This window comes from Melitaea cinxia, chromosome 1 (assembly GCF_905220565.1).
Source record: "Melitaea cinxia chromosome 1, ilMelCinx1.1, whole genome shotgun sequence".
Taxonomy (NCBI): Eukaryota; Metazoa; Arthropoda; class Insecta; order Lepidoptera; family Nymphalidae; genus Melitaea; species Melitaea cinxia.
Window position 1 is genome coordinate 7,151,674 of NC_059394.1, and position 23,067 is coordinate 7,174,740.

The following is a 23,067-nucleotide window of genomic DNA, read 5'->3' on the forward strand; positions in this document are numbered from 1 at the left end:
AATCACGCGCGCGGTCGCCACTGTGATTGAAACTAAATCCTACGGGACACCGCTTACTACGTACTGATTACTAGCCGCAGCATTACTGCTCGGATTAGGATATTTAAATGAACAAAGGGCTTGTGGAGGACCTCGTCAACGTGTGGTGTTGTGATTACACAATGGTAACGTATACGTCACAGTTAATGCTAAACAACCATTGATTTAAACATTATAGACTTCTCCTCAAGGACTAAATGAATCAAACTGAAGTGGAAATCTTTGGACGACGCGTTGGCGCATCAGTCACAGCCCTGGTTTGTGGCTGTTACGCTGGCGGTTGCTGGTTCGGTCCCCGCACATGAAAAATATTTGTTTTGATTTGATTACTTATCTAATTCATGACGAATTTTCTGTATTCTCTAAATATAGTACTATAGTATTGAGCAATGTAGCAAAAATGCATTTTTGTCGTTGTTTGTCGGTCTGCCTGTATCTAGTAGATTACGCACCACATGAAAATGACTGAACAAATATAGAGGATACTATATGATTATATGATACTATTTGATTTGAGTTTATACTACGAACTAGGACAACGAATTCGTCTTTTATTATATTTATTTACTTTTAGTCAGATAGACAATATTTTAAAAGTTCTATTTGCATGCATATAGTCCTAAATAAATTGAAACTTAGAATCTACCGAAATCCATTAATGTAGAGCTTATCCTAAAGTGGTATTAGTACTTTATGATAAATTAAGTGAAAAAGTTGGCAATCGCGGGCATAACTAGCTGTTTCTATTAAGAGATTACAATATATGATAGAATCGTAATACATGCCAAAAAATGTTTACTTAAGCTATCAAATCGTTTTGTTACACAGTTAATTTAAATAATAAAAAAAAATCATAAAGATGCCATAAAAACGCCATTTAAATTAGCTTGAAAAAGATTACTGACTACATAACGAAAACTTAAAACCACCCTCCGCCCCTGCAACCTAGCGTGGTATTTTTTTAAACCTCTCCTCTGTGAATGGGTCACATATGGGTACATTCCCTTACCTTAGGAACTGACAACCATGTTTATTTTAAAGATATCTATTTATTTAATATTTATAAAAGCACTTGAAAAAGTACTAAGAGGTGTGAACCGGAATACAAATGTCCACATATTGTTCAAATCATCTTGTCAAAAAAATCATAAGATGCTCAATTTATTTCAAACAGTTCAACAAGAGAAGTAAATCAAAGTCTACCAACTATATTCATTTTACGGATAATCTGGAAAAAATTTATCTTTCTGTGCTCATAAAATAAAACGTAATAGAAGATAAGTACACATCCGACCATCCCCAGCCACTTACATAATCAGTGTCCGGCGTAACATATTAAACTTTTTCCGAGATCCCGTGAAAGATAAAACGAAGAGTACTTTTTGTGCGTCTGAAAAAGTGGTGTAATTTATTTTCCCTTGGTGCAATATTTAGTGCTGTCCATTACTACAGTTCGCGACCGAACATTATTCACAGACATCCATCTTTTTTTCTAAGTCCGCAACGCGTGGTCCTCCATATTAACTTTTTCATCCATATCCTTCAGAAATACTTTAATATTACAAGTCGTTTGGACTTTGTGTAATAGTTCATAAATTGCATTAAGTAATCATTTTATTTGCTACATGGCTATTTAATACTATAAAACTAAAAAATTAAAATATTTAGATGTTTTCAAATAGAATTTTTAATTTATTTAACATGTACTGCAATTTTAGGTAACACGCCGGAATGTTTGCGTTGTTGAAAGCGTTGAGTGTTGTCGTAACTGAAGGCGGACGTCCGCCGGCGCCGCATCGCTAATGCGACTTGCACTTAGCCATACTTGGCTCAATCACCAGTATGCACTTGCTCGTATGACAAGATAAGTACCTAACTCGTAAAATTCCCGTTTATTCGAGGTATTACAAGCTTTTAACCAAGTTGTTCTGGTAGAGCATCGCTTTTGGATCTGACTTTGAAATGCAAGTAGTCATAAAATAGTTATTAAAACGTTAGACCGAAGTGCAAACGTGTATTTGAACCATCTGTTTTTTCGGGAACGAAAGTATGCACTGTACTTTATGATTAAGCCTAAGATAATTTTTAAACAAAGTGTAAGATGCCTAAAGTAATTGTTACCTAGTAATATTCACGTATTTACAAACACAAATGACCAACAGTTACTCGTAGATACCAAATTAAGCAATTTAGTACGACATATTGTTTAACAAAAAAGATATATATATACATATATAGTCAAAATTTGTAAATGATTGTAACGAAAAATAATGTAATGGAGAAATATTTTAAGCTATCATAAGATAAATAAAAAATAAATTCCACAGAAGGATTTGCAAAATATTACAGAACCGAGGAGCATTTTTTTATCCGAGTATAACAAGTTTTTACTATTTTTAAATAAAAAATAAATTACTTTTTATAATAATAAAATAATAATAATAAAATAGTTTTATTTGCTCAAATTATGTGGTTTACATTATCTAGAAGCCCTGCGACCTGTGCTAGCTTAAGAGAAGCTGTGTTACAGGCCACAGTGTCTTCCCCAAATATTTCTTTATTGTTACATAATCAGACTTTGCGTTCAGATAGCGAAAACATAATTGAAACTGTAGACAAGGATGACAATAACACAATAATATAACAAAAATTAAAATTTAAAATTATAAACACAGAAATAAAAAACGAAAAAGGTTGACAATTATTAAAGTATGGAAAAAAATTCATTAGTGTGTGTTTAGTTGTGATTGAATATGTGTGTGTGTGTGTGTGTGTGTGTGTGTGTGTGCGTGTGTGTGTGGATATGTGTGCGTGTGAGTGTGCGTGTGTTGTGTGTGTATGTGTTTGCGTATGAGTATGTAAATAAGTTTAGCTGTGATTTGGAGTGAGTTTGACCTATTATTTTATTGGTACGAATAGATTTTCAATATTTTCATAGTCTTGTGTTTTAAGCCAATTAGTTACTATCTTTTTTAAATCACGGGATCCCAATTCTTTAATTTTAATTTTATCATTTATAATGTTAAATAGTTTTGGGGCATTGTAGTCGAAATGTCTTTTGGCAAACTGAGTTCTACAAGGTGGCAGTGGTAATCTTGTAATCCTTTTGTTGTTATCTATATGTGTAGGTATGGTGTTAGGGTGATATCTACGCAAGGATTGTAAGATGTATAATTTTCTTACAGTAAGTACTTCACATTTCTTGTATAATTCTGATGTCGAGAATCTGTATGGTAGGCCTTTGATGACTTTAAGTAGTGCTCTTTGTGCTCTTTCGGCTTCTAAGAAGTATGTTTTTGAAGCTCCACCCCACGAACTGATACAATACATAATTAAACTTTCTGCAAGTGCTTTGTATATACGCATCATGAGTTTTTCGTGTATATTTTCTCTCAAGTTCTTAAACACGTATATTAATTTCCGTATTCTATTTGAAAGATTAGATATTTGCAGTTCCCAAGTTAACTTATAATCTAATATTATTCCAAGGTATTTGATTTTATCACTTTTTGACAGGTGTAGACAGTTACATAACTTAGGGCTTAGTAAATCTCTATTGCATGGGTAGGTATGTATTTTCAGCTTAAGATTATTACAAGGTTTTGTAGCATCAGTTTTACAAAATGTAATATAATGAGTTTTGTTAATATTTAAACTCAAGAGATTGTCTTCTAGCCAAGCAGAAATTTTCTTTAGACCTCTTTCAGCATGTTCGAATACTGTCTCCCAATCATTTCCTCTAAAAAGAAAAACTGTATCATCTGCAAACATAACAGTATCAGTTCCATGACATAGTAAATTGCATAGATCATTAAAGTACAATATAAATAATGTCGGTCCCAGCGTACTGCCTTGCGGTACGCCATACGTGCACACTGAAATATTACTATAGTGTTGTTCTATTTTAACTCTCTGACTCCTGTTTGTCAAGTAATCCCGAAACCAGTTGAGTGAAACACCTCTTATACCGTATCCTTCCATGCGTGCTAACAGTATAGGGATAGATATTGTGTCAAAAGCCTTCTGCAGGTCCAAGAAGACGCCTAAACATTTCAGCCCTTTATCAAGATACTGAACAATTTTTGAAGTTAAGCAAAGAACAGCATCGAGTGGATTTATAAACCTCAATACTTTTATCTGTATCTACAACTAATAAATAAAATTGGAGTGTCTGTTTGTAATAACACAATTAATATTAAAGTAACCGCTTTTTACTAAATTCATATGTATATATACAAGGTACATATACCAATATAACATTTTTTATAATTTTTATCTGTCTGTCTGTCTATTTGTTCCAGCTAATCTTTGAAGCGGCTGGACCGATTTTGACGGAACTTTCACTGACAGAAAACTGATGTAATAAGAAATAACTTAGGCTACTTTTATTTTACATTTTTTTATAACTGCGAATTGAACAATATCTATTTTGTTAAATTCCACGTGGCCGAAGTCGCGGGCAGAGCTAGTACATATTATCGGTCAGTTGGTTGGACTCACCATCAAATTAGAGATAGTTCGTAAAGAAGTCGAAGCTTTAGTTCGTAATTTGAAGCATGCAATGTTGAAAGCAATACGCCTAAATGTTTTTAATGTATACAAAAATAATTGGAAAAGCATGTAATAGATACCTTTGAAAGAAAGATACTCCCGAAACACTAATACTTAATTTTTTTCAGGAAACGGAACCCAAGGTAGCATGAAACCACCAAATGACAACATTAATATACATATTAGGTCACTGCACGTTAATAACACATTTAACCTGTGGCGACATCTATCTCGCGACATACAAACTAGAGAAAAACTGACATATCCTACATCGCGCTATCAAAGTTATCAGAGTGATTGAGTACATAATATACAAGAACCCGACAGCAACTGTTGGTAGCCCACCAGACACAACACCCGTCTGGTCGGAGGATCCTCCCTTCCCAGTGTTGGATGAGGAACTTCACACCCTGTTCCTCACACTCCCGAAAACCTTAATTTTAATAAATGAAATACATCTGTACTTAGGTACTTCAAACAAGGTGAGGAATTTAACAATAGTTGACTTCAATACAAGAGAGCGGATTATTGGGCCTTTGTTACTATACTAAACATTACTATAGACTATTAATACTTTAGCATTCACTAGAAAATGTAAATCATTTTCAGGGATTTAGACTTTAGTCTATGACTTAACTTAGTGAAACAGTCGCTACTAGCTCCACTGATTAATTCCCATCTGTATAATTTGGGTCCATTGTCAAATCATTCAGTTACTTGGATTATGGTAACTAGGGATTTACTGTACACCCAACCGGACTAAAACTTTCCTATTTCGAATTCAGCTAAATGTTGATATAATGTTTAAATAATATTTAATTTATGTTGGCCTAGTTTCCTAAACGTCCGTAGGCTTTAGTAAAGATAATGAAAACGAAAAAGGACGATTCGTACGTTTTTTAGAAAATGATGGTAACTAAAATTTTTAACTTTTACTTAATTATCCTTACTATATTTTACTAAAATTTATTAATTTAATGCTACCTATATTACACTTTTTACTCCTTGTGTAAAATCATAAAAACAAATTATTTAAATCAATAGGTACATATAAATAAATTTGAATATATCTGTTTGTGATTTCAATATAACTGTGTTTTGTCAAGTGCATATTGTTATTGAATGATACCAAAACGAAACAAATGATTTTAAAAATTTTGTCAGTTCGTCTGCGTTATGTTCTCTATATCTATCTGTCTGTTCTTTCTCGGACTACCCTCTGGAACGGCTAAACCTATTTTTAGGGGACTATCACTGGAAGATAGAGCAGGCTGTGGAGCGACATCTAGGTTACTGTATATCCTGGAATTCCCGCAAAATCGGGAACAACTCCTTACTATATCAGCTGCCAGCGAAATTCCCGTCAAAATCGGTCCAGCCATTTCAGAGATTAGCCGGAACAAACAGACCGATAGACAGACAAACAGACGGACAAAAATTGTAAAAAATGTTATTTTGGTATATGTATCATGTATACGTCCATATGCATTTAGTAAAAAGCGATTATTTTAATATTACAAACAGACACTCCAGAATTATCTATTTATATAGATTTAGTGTATAGATTGCTTGTAACTTAATTAATTTCATTAATGACAGTAATAACAATTATGAAATAGACTAATAGTAGTAAGCTGTCTTAACACAATTATAAGTCATTTTGAATTACATTTATGTAATAGATATTTTAAAAAAATTGTTATGATTTTATTCAGGAGAAATTAATCTAGGCAATTAATTATTTCTATTATATTTTATTTTCTCTTTTCATTTATCACATACGCAAGCATCAAATCATTATGTTTACTGTGTGTTGGTACACAGTATTCAATAGTTATGTTAGATAAGAATAATACTTATTTTGATCTTTGTCTGGTTCAATGGATCTTTAATTAAGTTTTCTTACTAGATGTTCAACGTTTCATATGAAAATGTAAATCGCAATATGTACATAGGTAAGTGCGCTTTGCAAGTAGTTCTAGATTTCCAAGCTGGCACAAAAGGCTTTCAGACTTTTAGCTAGAAGAGTTACTGCCATAGATTATGGTACGATCAGAATGGACTACTTATTGTTGCAAATAATGTAACAGATAATGTTAAGTATACACATAGAATTTTAAATATTGCCTTAAATTATTATCGACTCAGATTTTATTTTTTTATACGCAACGCAGTTATTATATCCGTAAATAAATTTGCTTTTTGTCACAATTAAAATTATATTCATTTACTTGCTGTGCCCGAGACTTCGCGTGCGTGGAGTTTAACAAAAAAATTGTTGTTCAGTTCGCAGAGCTCTAAAATAAATAAATTTCTAAAGTAGCCTAAGTTACTTCTTATTACATCAGCTATCTGCCAGTGAAAGTGCTCTCAAAATCGGCCCAGCCGTTTCAGAGATTAGCCGGAACAAACAGACAGACAGACAGACAAAAATTGTTAAAAATGTTATTTCGGCATATGTTTACATATGAATTTAGTAAAAATCGGTTAATGTAATATTACAAACAGACACTTATATTTTATTTATCTGTATAGATTAATGAAAACTGTTGCTCTAATAACAGCATGTTATTAGCCTAAAAACTAAATGAGTTTAAGATTTTTTTTTTTTAATTTTCATGTAGAAAGTGCATGCCATAAATTACAACCACCATTTAACTCAAAAGGAAAAATATATGTATGCCTATTGTGTTTGTTTATGCATAACGTAGAATATTATCTTTATTTATATGTAATTATAATAGGTTAATCTTTGACAAGACTCGTTATGAGCACGAGTGGCCCGCATGCAAGCTTGCATTAAGTTCTATAAGGCATTAATGCACCAACGCGCCGGGGCGCATGACCATGCCTGCTCGTGTACAAAAGTTATAATACCAAGTTTTTCCCAGACCATCGTAGAATATCAAATATTTTTCCAGAATATACGACATTCTAAGCTGACTCATACTAATTAATTCTTATGCATAAAATCTGGACTTTATGGGAATACATGGCATAACGCTTTTGTTTCGATGTCTTTGTTTGCGAGCCAACGACCCCGAGCTATATTAAAAATCAAGAATAAACAGTGGTTATTAACCCAACCCTATACAGAAGAGTATATTGTACACTGCACAACTTTTTCATGCAAATATTTTGGGGACGCGAACTATCACAAGGTTAATTATAATATATATATACGTATGTAAGCTGCGGAAACTTTAAAATTAATGTTCTCTTTTTAACCGATTTCAAAAAAAGGAGGAGGTTACTCAATTCGACCGTATATTGTATATATGTATGTATGTTCGGGGATAACTTCGTCGTTTATGAACCGATTTTGATAATTCTTTTTTTCTTAGAAAGCAGAAATTCCTGGTGTGGTACCAAGATAAGGAAACCAGGATCTGATGATGGGATTCCAGAGAAGTCGAGGGAAACTCGAAAATCCGCAGAACTTTTTTACTGGATGTACCGATTTTGATAATTTTTAATTTAATCGAAAGCCGATGTTTTTATCATGTGGTCACATTTTCATCGAGATCTGATTACATTATAATTATTTTAAATCCACTCCGATTATAGAAATAGAAAATATAATTTTATTATTGATCTTACAAAATGGGACTGTTTATAACAAATATGATAATTACTTAGGACTTTACAAATAAATATTTGTGTCGTAATATAAATTAAAATTTCTGAATAATTATTCGCTTTCCCTGTTTACTTTTTTCATTTAAGAAACTCTTAAGTAAAACAATGTTTATTTTATCATAATCACAATTTCCTTTTAAACCGACTTCAAAAAAAGGAGGAGGTACTCAATTCGATTATATTTTTTATGTACGTTAGAACTTTTGACTGGAAAGACCGATTTCGATGATTTTTTTTAAACGAAAGTTGGTGCGTATCATGTGGTCCTATCTGAATTTAATTGAGATCTAATAAGTATTTTTCCAATTATATCTAATAATGTAATGTCAGGTAAAGACTTGACTATTTTTTGCCAACCTACGTTGTATTACTTGTCAATGTGATTGAAGTCGTTTTTTTTTTTGTTGTTGAGCAAACACAATTATTTATACAACTAGATTGGCAAACGAGAATACGGCTCGCCTGCTGGTAAGCGATTACCGTAACTTATAGACGCCTTTAACACCAGAACCATCGCAAGCGCGTTGCCGACCTAACTCCAATCCCCCCCCCCCCCCCCCCGCAGGAGCTCTGGTCACCTTACTCACCACGGGAACACAACACTCTCTTCTGTAAGGTCGAGGCACTTCCCCGGTCAGGCTGCTCCAGATCTTGAGCAGTTTATTTCCTGCTGTGCCCTTCCTCAGTTTGTAAGGGATATACCGTAATTATTATTTCGAAATTGGTAAGGTTTTCAAATCCTTATTCTTCTTTTTGATATTAAACAAATTAATGAATTCGGTACTCAATACTCAGTAAAAGGTTACGTAACGAATAATTAGTGATCAAAGTAAAGCCTAAAGGTACATAAAATGAGCTCATTGAATTGTTGAAATATACTCTTACAGCCATTTCAATTAAAGAGATCAAAGATCACGATTTCGAATGCATATTTTAATGTAGTTAATCATATATTTACGTTTCCTCAGTAATAAATAATTAAACTTAATTAATATTAGGCTTTATTACGTCGAGTAATATTCACTGAGACAATAAAGATTTGGAGGGTGAACAACCCTTCTCTTTAAAGGAGGGCTCAATGCTATTGCAATAATTAATTCTTAACGGATGATGGAATTTAAGTATTTCTGTTATTAATAATGTGGTATTAGGAAACATTGTGGTTTTATAACCATATTATTTTAAATGACAGGATGGAGGATCTTAAGTTCGTATCAAACGCTTGATTTCTAAAGTTATTGACATTTTTCAAAAGAAAACCGTTAAAAAAAGAAAGTTATTGAAACTGATATTGAGTGTTGATCTTTAAAGCTCAATAGAGCGTTGATCTTAGTATTTCAATAAACATTTTTGTATAATTATATATACTAGATGACTCGGTGAACTTCGTATCACATATATTGTAAAAAATGTGGACAGAACACTTTCTGAACGCACCTATAAATATATGACAAAAAAGTGACAATTGTTTTTGTTTTAACCGACTTCCAAAAAAGGAGGAGGTTCTCAATTCGACTGTATTTTTTTTTTAACCGACTTCCAAAAAAGGAGGAGGTTCTCAATTCGACTGTATTTTTTTTTTTTTTTTTTTTTTTTTTTTTTATGTATGTTACATCAGAACTTTTGACTGGGTAGACCGATTTCGACAAATTTTGTTTTAATCGAAAGGTGGTGTGTGCCAATTGGTCCCATTTAAATTTATTTGAGATCTAACAACTACTTTTCGAGTTATATCTAATAATGCGTTTTTACTTGACGCTTTTTTCGCCGACCTACGTTGTATTATACCGCATAACTTTTTACTGGATGTACCGATTTTGATAATTCTTTTTTTGTTGGAAAGGGGATATTCCTAGTTTGGTACCGTGATAAGGAAACGAGGATCTGATGATGGGATCCCAGAGAAATCTAGGGGAACTCTCGAAAATCCGCAATAACTTTTTACTGGGTGTACCGATTTTGATAATTTTTAATTTAATCGAAAGCTGATGTTTATCATGTGGTCACATATAATTTTTATCGAGATCTGATAACTACTTTTTGAGTAATCTTTGATAACGCGTAGTTGCTTGACTATTTTTTCGTCGATCTACGTTGTATTACTTGTCGATGTAATTGAAGTCGGTTTTTTTTTCGTTTGCGAGCAAACACAATTATTTTATGTATGTTACATCAGAACTTTTGACCAGGTAGACCGATTTCGACAAATTTTGTTTTATTCGAAAGGTGGTGTGTGCCGATTGGTCCCATTTAAATTTATTTGAGATCTAACAACTACTTTTCGAATTATATCTAATAATGCATTTTTACTTGACGCTTTTTTCGTCGACCTACGTTGTATACCACATAACTTTCTACTGGGTGTACCCAATCTTTGATAACGCGTATTTACTTGACATTATTTTCGTCACCTTACGTTGTATTATACCTCATAGCTTTTTACTGGGTGCACCGATTTTGACGTTTCTTATATAAATTAAAAGCTACTATTCGTCACGTGGTTCCATTCAAATTTAATTGAGATTTGATTAGTAATTTGTGAGTTATATCTAATATTGCGTATTTACTTGACGGTTTTTTCGTCACCCTACGTTGTATTATACGTTATATCTTTTTACTGGGTGCACTGATTTTGATCTTTTTTGTATAAATCAAAAGCTAATACTTGTCATGTCGTCCGTTTTAAATATGATTGAGACATAATGAGCAATTTTTGAATAATCTTTGATGACACGTATTTACATGACGATGTTATGACGACTGTGGTCATGTTCAATACTTTGCCACAACGCCATCTATCAAAATTTAATGAAATTACTTCGTTCACTATCGATCAAATTACAATATTCCACTAGAGTAGAGAGTAGCAGTTTATTCGTTATAAATATATTTGAGCTTTTAATTTTTGAGTTATCGCTAATACTGGGTATTTACTTGGCTATTTTACGTCGACCAACGTTATATTAACCTCATTACTATTTTACTGGGTGGACCGATATCGATGATTCTTTTTTTAATCGATAGGTGGTGCTTGTCATGTGGTACCATTTAAATATAATTGAGATTTGACTCGAACTTTTTGAGCTATATCTGATATGGCGTATTTACTTGACTGTTTTTGGAGTTTTCTCCTTAAGAATCGATTTTCATTTAAGGCCCCGGAATGAAAAAATTGAACAGTAAAATCTACTGAACGAATGACCTTGTTAGAGATGGCGTTCAGACGTTTTCTAATAACGCAATTAGGTTCCGATAGATGGCGTTATTGGATTCATTTATTTACAATTTGATATAGTAATAATATATTTCTTAGACTAGTAAGCCTTTTTGTGCCTATTTAGACAGTTGATCTGAAGGGGTAAACTCCAGTCGTGCATCGGAGCTGTGTGAAAACATGAACATTACATATTTTTAATAAAAAAGACATAAACCGTAATTCAATATAAATCCGCTTCAACTAAAAAACCCGCCGTAATAAGCGATGTCAGCGCTTCGCGCGAATCGACGACGGGCCTTTTATGAAATTTCTGCCTACAATCGCTAACAAAATATTAGAAATAACAGTATTACAGAACATTATATAATTCTACAATTTTATAATGTCGCGTTATATGGAATACGAACAAAGTATTACTTATTTTTCGTCGATCTACGTTGTATTACTCTTCGATGTAATTGAAGTCGGTTTTTTTTTCGTTTGCGAGCAAACACAATTATTTGACAATAGACATCAGATTCAGATGTTAACAGCTAGGAATATTTTGTATTGGAAAATTAATTCGTCGTTTTTAGTGTTTTCTGATACTTATGTTTTATGTTTCTCATCGTTTAACCCTTTTCTGAATTTCAGCAAATATTTCAAGTACAAAATTAGCCAAATTGTTTTAGTATTTCTAAACTTTTAGCAAGACAAACAAACAGCAATAGTTTTATATATATACTAGTTGTGCCCGCGGCTTCGCCCGCGTTGAAATCAGTGTGTCACAAAGTCTTCCCGGCAAACTTCCAGTGAAACTCTCATCAAAATCGGCTTAGCCGTTCCGTAAACCTTCCTCTTGAAGCCCTCTCTCCATTGGTGAAAGTGCATGAAAATACGTTCAGTAGATTTTGAGGGAATCGATCACATACACTTTTGGGGACTTTGTTTTATAATGCACTAACTGTTGCCCGCGACTACGTCCGCGTGGTTATGAAGATATGCATTACTATCAAGATGTTTAACGCAAATTATTTTTTTTATCAAGTTTGTAGCTGTTATAGTTTCGGAGATTTCGTGATGAGTGAGTCAACCTACCATCCCCCATTTTAACCCCAAAAAGGAGTTGATTTCTAAAGATACATTATTTGGACACCTTCTCACCGTTTATAGAGCACATATTTTAAATTTCAAGTCTCTTACTTCAAAAACAGGACTCATACAAACTTCCAAAATCGGTTTATCCCCTTAGGGATCGAGTTTCGTAAAATCCGTTCTTAGCGAATGTCTATGTCCTTTAAGGAGACCTGCTAAATTTCAAGTTTTTAGATGTTAAAGTTTCGGAGATTGCGTGTTGAGTCACCTTTCGCTTATATATACATATATAAATTTATATGTATAAGAAAGATTAGCGGCCCGCCCCGGCTTCGTACGGATAAAATGCTGATACTAAATATACTATGTCCCTTTGCAAGGGTGGATGAGGAATTTTGCACCTTGTTCCTCTCAGCCCCAATGATAATAAATGGTTATAATGGGCTATCCCTAACTGATAGGCATATACCACAGACTTTTTTTAGAACTATTTAAGGTGTACAATACTGTAGTACATTATTTCGATCTATCTCGCGGTTCAGCCAGCGTTTGCAATGCAAGCGCAAATTAATTTGTTTATTTACGACTTCACAATGTAGTTTTAAAGATCTAAGACTACTAAACACATAGGGATGTTAAATACATAGGAACAGACAAACAGACAGCGGTAAGCGACTTTGTTTTATACTATGTAGTAATAAAAAGCTTCTAAGTTATACTGGACTTCTGAACGTAAAATTTGATCAAGGAGACTTTTGACACTGAAGTCTGACATTGACGTGACATACAATTATTTCTTTTTTGTTACAAAAATTTAAACACTCAGGTATATCATAAAATTCGCAAATATTTTGAAAAGAATAAAAATTTATTTAAAATGCATTTTATAGTAAAGCAAACCGGTTGCGGTAGCGAACGTATTGGTCACTTAACCGAATTTTCAAAGAGTCCCGGAGCTGTATTGGAAACTCCAACAACCGCACTTTTTACACAGGTTTAATTATTAATTATACTTATATACTAGCTATATTCATTTCTCAACATATAAATTCATATCTAATAGACTAATCGTAATGAGCAATCGTAAATAAAAACTCCTCGTAACCACGTGGTAACGACTTTGTTTATTTTTTGAGTTAAATAAAATGAAAATAAAATTATTAGAGACAAAAAAAAAAATGATCTAGAACGTGTATCTTAGCAAAAAAAACTACAATATGTAACATTTGCCAAACAGAAAAATTTATCAAGAAGAAAACTTGATGGTTTATGTATATATGGTTACTTAATTTTTCAGGGCGGAAGTGTCGTTCATTTAACAGCAGATGTGCTATCATGGGTGTTTAGTAGCCCTCAACTTTTATGGGTACCTCTTTCAAATTCAATACAATTAGAGACTGGAGTGAAAGAACAAAATGATGGAGTAGCAAAGTTTGCTGGTTTGTCAGGACATCCAACTTGTGTAACATTGAACAACTTGTCTGAAGTAACTCCCAATGGCCATTTTGAACCCAATAAAGTACCATTATGGACGAAGAATGGAAAGAAGATGATATCTTCTAATAGGTATTTAAAATTAATTAAAATAAATGTGGAATTGTAAAGAGTCTTGTATAAATAATAAGTAAAAAGTAATTGAAATTGTAATTTAAAAATAAAAAGTAAAGTAACATGGTTGAGCTTGATCCACTACTGTGTGAATTGCTAGGTGTACACATATCACAATTTTTACGCTGTCAAGTCTGTTTCTTCACAATGTATTACCTAACTGCCAAGTATGAGATAAAGACAGTTTACCTAGTCATAAAAAAAAATCCCTATAAAAACTAATGACTAAAAGTAAAAACTATTTAGATATGTAGAATGGAACCAATCTGGGTTTAATATTAATGCATTTATTTATAGATGTATTATTTATTTGTATATTGATTGAAATATGAATATGTAGCTGTATCAATCAGCTGTTATGTATAGCACAAGCATTAAGGTTTTTTACCTTAGGAACTGACAACCATGTGCATGTTACAGATTATAATATATAGATTTAATATTAATTAGAGCACTTGTAAAACTACTAAGAGGTGTAATGTGGATGTATATATAGCACTGAGCTATTTTTGCTCATTGTTTTAAAGTAAAAGTCAAACTTTTAGGATAAACATACATTTACAGATATATGGATGTAATGGAGGTATTCAAACCAGACATAATTTTGGCGATTGCAGATGGTCGGACATCTCTCGCTGAAGGGAATAAGAGGGTGTCTAAAGCAGTCGACAGAACTAACCAAATGCTCAAAGAATGTGTAGATCGATATAAAGCTTCAAAGGATCTTCAAAATAGCATGCTTGTAGGTTTGTAATGATTTTATATCAACTAATTTAAACTAGAACTGATTAATAACATTTTAAAATAGACAGAATTGTGTTTTGTGGAAGAGGTGTGTGTGTGAGTGGTGAGATTTGTGGAATTTATTAAAACTTACTTAAGTTCTGATAGTAATTTTTTCCTTCATGACTGTCATTAACAATATGATTTGATTTATAAATGTATCATCATTTCTTGTTTGATCTATAGTAATAAAGATGAACTGGTATCTTAACAGTTGGCTTTAAGCTATTTATTTGCTTATTAGAGATAGAAAAAAACAGTAGACAGGTTACTGAAACTGGCCGCAAGTTTTAAAATTAGTTTAAAAAATCTTAGATTTGTAATTAATTTAATAAATGTTAACTGTTAATTGGAAACATAATTTGCAGGTGTAGTTGTTGGTGCACCCAATTCAAGGAAATTTGATGAATCAATACAAAATATTTTAAATCATGCGGACACTTTGAGTGGAATTGCTCTTGAAGGTATCACAGATGGAACAGTGGAGTCTATGGACGTTGATATAGAAAAGTTGAATAAAGTATTTGAAAAAATTAGTGTGAGTTAATTTTTAGTTTTATAGTTTGAACAGAAATTATAACAAATAATTATACATTAATACACAATTATCTTAACTACAGTTAATTCTTATCTTTTATTTAATTATTATTTATACTAAGTGTTATTTGTGACTTGGCAAGTTAAGAAAAAATATAAAAAAAATGGATGAAAAAATTTGTGAGTGGAGAATGTGATGTGAAGAAGATTAAATTACATACTTATTCTCTTATTTAAGTTTTTCTGAAAATAAAAAAACAATTATTTTTCTTCTTACATTTTGTTTAATTTTCTTATTATTTATGTTACAGAATAAAATACCTAAAGATTTTGTCCGCATCATAGAAGGATCTTGGAACCCAGTTGTAATATTATCTGCTATCGAACATGGATGGGACATCTTTGACGGTTCATATCCAGTAAAGCTGACATATGCTGGTTTTGCCTTGAAAATAAACTTTGATATTACTAAAGAGAATGACACAATGTGCTTATTGCACATGATTGACGAGAAGTGAGTAGAGGAGAATTTTTAACTAACTTTAAATTCGCTCTGGTATAGTAGTCCTTTGATTGCAGTTCGATTTTTGCTTGGAATGTATATTTTTGTATTTGTACAAATATTTCTTAACCGACTTCGAAAAAAGGAGGAGGTTCTCAATTCGACTGTATTTTTTTTTTTTATGTATGTATGTAACATCAGAACTTTTGACCGGGTAGACCGATTTCGACAATTTTTTTTAGTCGAAGGGTGGTGTGTGTCAATTGGTCCCATTTAAATTTATTTGAGATCTAACAACTACTTTTCGAGTTATATCTAATAATGCGTTTTTACTTGACGCTTTTTTCGTCGACCTACGTTGTATTATACCGCATAACTTTCTACTGGATGTGCCGATTTTGATAATTCTTTTTTGTTGGAAAGGGGATATCCCTAGTTTGATACCGTGATAAGGAAACAGGATCTGATGATGGGATACCAGAGAAATCGAGGGAAACTCTCGAAAATCCGTAATAACTTTTTACTGGGTGTACCGATTTTGATGATTTTTAATTTAATCGAAAGCTGATGTTTATCATATGGTCACATATAAATTTTATCGAGATCTGATAACTACTTTTTGAGTAATCTTTGATAACGCGTAGTTGCTTGACTATTTTTTTGTCGATCTACGTTGTATTACTTGTTGATGTAATTGAAGTCGGTTTTTTTTTTCGTTTGTGAGCAAACACAATTTATTTCCAATCTGGTTCTCTGCCCTTGTGAGTCTCCCCTCTATGGCTCGGGAGAGAACATTAAAGCTAACCAAAGAAAGCTAAATCTTTTATCTATCATCTGCTTTTATTTATACTATTATAGATATCCACCATACTAGGGCTAAAAAAAAATCATGATTTTTTGAAAAAAATCCTAATTAATCATGGTGTTTTTGTTTTTTCGTTTTATCATACAGTTTAACTATATTTTTGTTGTTGACTGTTTCGGTTTTTTCATCAATATACATACTTGACACTAACTAACTTGTATGGTGTTATTCTGGATAACTATATAGTCCCTGCTTTGCTTGCATATGTTTTATTTGTAGATTTCGTGTATATTCATAGTAGAGACATGATTCGTTCTCTACAATTAATATTTAAAATTAATGTGTACAATACTTTGATTTTACTGTGGTTATAAAGCGATAACTGCAGTTCTCAGAAAATCACAGCTACTACAATACTACTATAATACTGTTTTCAAGCAGTATTGTGTTCCTGTTGGTGAGTAAGGTGACCAGAGCTCCTGGGGGGGGGGGGGGGATTGGGTCGGCAACGCGCTTGCGATGCATCTGGTGTTGCAGGCGTCTATAAGCTACGGTGATCTCTTACCATCAGGTGAGCCATATGCTTGTTTGTCGACCTAGTGATATAAAAAAAAAGTTCTAGATGATTTATCCAGACCTCCAGGACCCTTGTGATAACGATTTACAGCACCGCATTTTGCATGGTGCTGAAGCAAATACATAAATAGATAAAAAAATCGATAAAATATTTCTTTTCAGGTATAAAGAAGACTTTACACCTATTCTTGAAGGATGTGAATGCCTAGCGTGCAAGAAGCACACACGTGCGTACATTCGCCATTTGTTTAACACACGTGAAATGTTGGCTTCTGTGTTACTGAGCATGTAAGTATTTATTTTTATTAGTATTTTCTGTGTACAGAGCTATTATATCGATATATATACATGATCATGCTGCACACGGTCATCTGTTCCTGCGGTAAGACAACTCAATCCCTTAGTTTTAGGTAACAACTGGCTGATATAGATTTTTTTTAAGAACACGCGTACATTACTTTATACATATCATTACATATTATAAAACAAACTCGCTTCCCGCTGTCTGTATGCTTAGATCTTTAAAACTACACAATGGATTTTGATGCGGTTTACTTTAATAAATAGAGTGATTCCAGAGGAAGGCTTATATGAATAATACATGCATAATATAGTAGTTGAACACTGATAGTTTTTGCAACAGTGCGAAGCCGGGGTGGGTCGCTAGTTTAAAAATATAATACACTCAAACTCAGGGCAGGAATCGAACCCACAACTCCCAGATCAGAAAATAGAGTTTGCAAACTGTACCAATGAGTCAGTCTTTATATATTCTTGTTTTCTAAATGCAAGGGTGATTCTAAGATTAATATATTATATAATTACATCATTAATGACAATATTAATAATCTGTCACAGCTGTATAATATTTTACATGATTATTAATAATCATTAATTAGTTGTTATAGTGGTTTGCATTGCTTTTCCCTTTTTATACTAAATTGCCTCAGATTTAATACTTGAATCTTCTGCAACATATGTATGAACATAAAATATATATTTTTTTTTAAGTACATAAGATTGTTAGAAAAATTTCAAAATCGCTTTTGACGCGTACTTAGTGTAATAAATTACTAATTCATTAGTTTTGTTTAGTGACTCTCGTTGAAGCAAGTCGGTTTCTATTAGGATTGTTTTTAAAGTTGTTGTTGTGTGTGTTGTTGTTGTTTGTGTAAAGAATTGCATTTTTGAAAAGTAATTTAATAATAATCAAATATAACGTTAAGGGTCTTTTTTACCGGTTGTAGAGTAAGTTAACCCAGCAACCAATAAACTTGAAGGAGGTCACTAGAACCTGTTTGTCTTCAATTAATAAACGTCTTTTAATTTCATATATGCGAACACCAATATCTCATAAATAGCAGCAGTGAATTCAATGGTAATAGCAGCAGTGAATTCAATGGTAAAAAAGAATAATAGGTATATCTAAAAGTTATCTGTTGAATATCGCCCACAACCGGTGAAACAGGCTCTATATATCAAATATATTAAATATACTCTTTATCGAATTTTGAATAGTCGGTTTTTGATAAGAAACGCTTCGTAAATAAAATGAATCGTTATTTTAATATAGCCAGCCATATACGCAGCTTTAGGAAACCCTTTTTTGTAGAATACATAAAGTGTATTTTAAATGATAAAGTGTAGTTTAAAGCTGTGTGGTTACGGCAGTAAAGAATGTAGCCACCCCCTCTCTACCCGTGAGTGTCGTAAGAGGCGACTAAGGGATAACACAGTTCCACTACCACCTTGGAACTTAAAAAGCCGACCGATGGCAGAATAATCATCCAACAGCTGGCTTTGAAATACACAGGCCGAAGACGGGCAGCAGCGTCTTCGGTGCGACAAAGCCAGCCCTGCGGTCGCCAACCCGCCTGCCCAGTGTGGTGATTATGGGCAAAATACACGAGTTCACCATCTGTGGCGCGAACTTGTGGAGGCCTATGTCTAGCAGTGGACTGTGATAGGCTGAAGTGATGATGATGATATTTTGAATAAAAATCTACTTTAGAATAAAGTATTATTTTGCACCACCTACTTTAGGTAATATATATTGATATTTATATTAAAAACTAATTACGTTTTCCAGACACAATCTTCATCATTTCGATCAAATGTTCTACCATGCTCGTCAACACATCGCCTCAAAAACATTTGCCTCATTCAAGGAACACGTCACAAAACAGTATGAGACGTTTAAAGCATTTATAGCAGATCGAAATAAAGGTTTAAACGCTTCTTTAGATAATCCGACTTTACAGAAAAATAAGAAAATCCGTGTAAGTGATGGCGTCAGTAGCAATGTAGATTTTAATAATAGTACTTAAATAGTTGTGATAATACCGCCTATTATATTTTGTTTTCGTAGATAGAAACTGCTTTTAAAACTATCATTAATTGTAATATGTAAGTAAATAAGTCTTGTTCCTATCTAGCTTCAACTGAGGTTGCATACGTTTATAGGCTATGGTAATCGCTTGCCATCAGATGAACTGTATGCTTGTTTGTCGACCTAGTTGTATGAAACATAAGTTTTTATCAAAACAACTCGTGTTTAATGTAGGAACAGGGCTTTCTTAGGTTAAGTAGTTAATTTATATTAGAGACAAAATAGGTAGGACCAATTTTGTTATGCGTAATTAAAATTAGTCTTTGGAATGGTCACATAGCATATTTTTTGAGTTTTTCAACTACTACTTCATTTGTGTATTATGTAACACGAAATATAAATCTGTATTAATTGGAAAAAAATATGACAGCTTTAGATATCGTTACAAAGATCGTTTTGAAATAAAGTTTGACATCTAAATAACAAACTAAAAGTTCGTATATAGATTAATTTTTACGAGTGATTATTATTTACTTGCCTTTTCGAAAAAAAGTATTGAAACTAAATTAAAATTATTTAATAAGTCCTCAGCTTATTGATATGCTAGGTAGTAGTAATTTAGGAACAGCAGGCCAGGTTTGTGTTTTCCACCGCTGTTTAGGTTAAGCTGCTACGTGTTAAAAAATTGTTTGTTGGGCCAGAGAGTCACCCACAATTCCTAACACGAGACTACAAGAGAGAGAGTAAAAAAAATCCTACAGAATCTTAAACTTCTTTTTCAAAAACTCACAAAATCAACTTACATTAATGCAAAGCTTATACCATAAGAAACTACAATGACTCACCCACAATAAATTGCACCCAGATCTTAAGTCGGCGAGAGAATCCAACCCAAAAAGAGCGCAAACACTCGCCCTGAGGCTTATATACAGCAAACCCAGCGCGTCGCGACACAACTACCCCCTAAGGTGAACCGCGACGTAATACAATACGAGGGTGTTCCAAAAAATTAAATCAGTCGCCTAGAAAAAGTAAATAGCAACGCTAATGCATAACTGTGCTATTAAAAATATATGCTACAAAGCTTACAAGTATCAGAGTATTTTTAATAGTTATGGTACATTACGAAAGATAAAAAATGCGTAGAAAAAATAATTCATACGTAGGCTGTTTTAAATGTATAATATAATATATCTTACACTGTTGAAATATCATTAAAAAAAAATTAATCATCTGTCAAGCATCAAGAGAGAGACATCAAGGTTAACTTTTTAATAACAAGTCAAGTCATAGTTAAGTCAGTCTCTTCCCGTGGACAATTTAGGCCTTCAATTTCCGGCAGCCCCATAAGTCCCGGCTGCCGGTATAGGTTAGATGAGGATTGCAGAAATCCGACATGTCTCGCGTGAACTTGGGGAGGCCTGTGTCCAGCAGTGGACTGCAATAAGCTGAACTGACTAATAACAACATCAAGAAAAAAATTACCTTCTATAAATTGACTCATTGTACTGTTTTTAAAATCATTAATTGTAAATACGCTTCAGCCTGTAATATCCCACTACTGGACATAGGCCTCTTTCCCCATGTAGGAGAAGGATCAGAGCTTAATCCACCACGCTTCTCCAATGCGGGTTGGCGGATATATTCCCTACTATGAGTAACGATTGCTATCAGGTGTACGTGATAACAACCGGGACCGACGGCTTAACGTGCTCTCCGAGGCACGGTGGGGAGACCCACAAGGACTGCACAAACACCCAGACCACGGCAAACACCTGTATGGACAATACAAATGTTTGTCATGAGCGGGGATCGAACCCGCAACCGCCAACGCAACAGGTACAATCCATGGCTGTAACCGTTGCGCCAACGCGGCGTTAAATAATTGTAAATACCAACTACAAAAATAATATATGTGTATGTATTATCATTATAACATATTATAAAACACAGTCGCTTCCCGCTGTCTGTATGCTTAGATCTTTAAAACTACACAACGGATTTTATTGCGATTTTCTAGAGTGATTCCAGAGAAAGGTGTGTGTATAATACATGCATAATATACACAGGTCATCAAAAAAATCGACCCACCCACTTTTTGTTTAATATTTATCGATTGTTTCACAGATAAGCTGTTTCACACGTTTGTTTTTTATTTTGAGGGTCGGTTACGATGTTTGGCATCTTATTTGTCGTAAATCTTATTGAACTTGAAGGTACTTAACCATTTTTTATACAGAAACACTGTTGAGTACTGATTTGATGGTTTTACATCGTAACAAATTCGAATCGTTCTTTGAGTCCGGAAGAGCCCTTTGTAGGGATTACTTGTTAATAACGTTAAGTTTATTTACTGTGGCTGTATTTTGATTCATTTTGACTAAAAATAATGAACACTACAGAAGCTGAGGCGGCCCAAGTTGTGGCTTTGCTGCAACAAGGCATAAGTCAACGTATCGTGGCCAGGAGGTTAAATCTGAGCCGTTCTGCAGTTCGGCGAGTTTACCAAAGGTTTCTGGAGACTGGGCAGTATCGAAGAAGGTCTGGATCTGGAAGACATAGAGTGACAACTCAAAGAGATGACCGCTTTATAGTGTTATCAGCTCTACGGAATCGACACCTATCTGGTGTTGATCTCCAGCGACGCTTACGCGAAGATCGGGGGGTAGCTATAAGTGACAGTACTGTAAGAAGGAGACTTCGTGAGCAGAATTTAAGACCACATAAGCTAGCAACAGGACCACAATTGACCACAGCTCATCGACAAGCCAGACTTCAATTCGCACGTAATCATATCAACTGGACCATAGGCCAATGGGAGTCAGTTCTTTTTAGTGATGAGAGTCGAATGACTTTACACGGTTCTGATGGACGCCGTAATGTCATGCGACGGCCAGGTGAACGTTATACCCAGTGTTGCATAAGGGAAACTGTCAGTTATGGTGGGGGCTCTGTAATGTTTTGGGGTGGAATATCTTTGACTGGACGGACGGAGCTGGTTTTCATACGAAGAGGTGCTTTAACTGCTACACGCTATATCACAGAGATCTTAGAAGACCATGTGATGCCTTATGCCGGCTATATTGGAGAAAACTTTGAATTAATGCATGATAATGCACGACCACACGTAGCGCGCATCACCACCGATTACCTTCAAGAGGTTGGCATTCGGGTAATGTCCTGGCCAGCAAGAAGCCCCGATCTCAATCCTATAGAGCATATGTGGGACACCCTAAAACAAAAGGTTAGAGCCCGTAATCCAGTCCCTACAACATTAGGAGACCTGGAAACCGCCATTAGGGAAGAATGGAACCGAATCCCTCAAGAGACCATTAAAATCTTGATAAGGTCATTAAAACGGCGGATGCAGGCCGTCATTCGAGCAAGAGGAGGGAATACGCAATATT

At 33.7% G+C, this 23,067-nt stretch overlaps 1 protein-coding gene across 1 annotated transcript; it reads left to right on the forward strand.

Annotated features, from left to right (window-relative positions):
• The first annotated feature begins 13,298 nt into the window (after nt 1-13,298).
• Nucleotides 13,299-20,203, forward strand: LOC123656011 (queuine tRNA-ribosyltransferase accessory subunit 2). The gene is made up of 7 exons (XM_045591736.1): nt 13,299-13,514; nt 13,818-14,086; nt 14,693-14,874; nt 15,280-15,449; nt 15,760-15,962; nt 17,494-17,619; nt 19,421-20,203. Exons 1-7 carry the CDS (start codon nt 13,398-13,400, stop codon nt 19,656-19,658), a joined length of 1,305 nt encoding a protein of 434 aa, XP_045447692.1. The 5' UTR covers nt 13,299-13,397; the 3' UTR covers nt 19,659-20,203.
• Nucleotides 20,204-23,067: the final 2,864 nt, after the last annotated feature.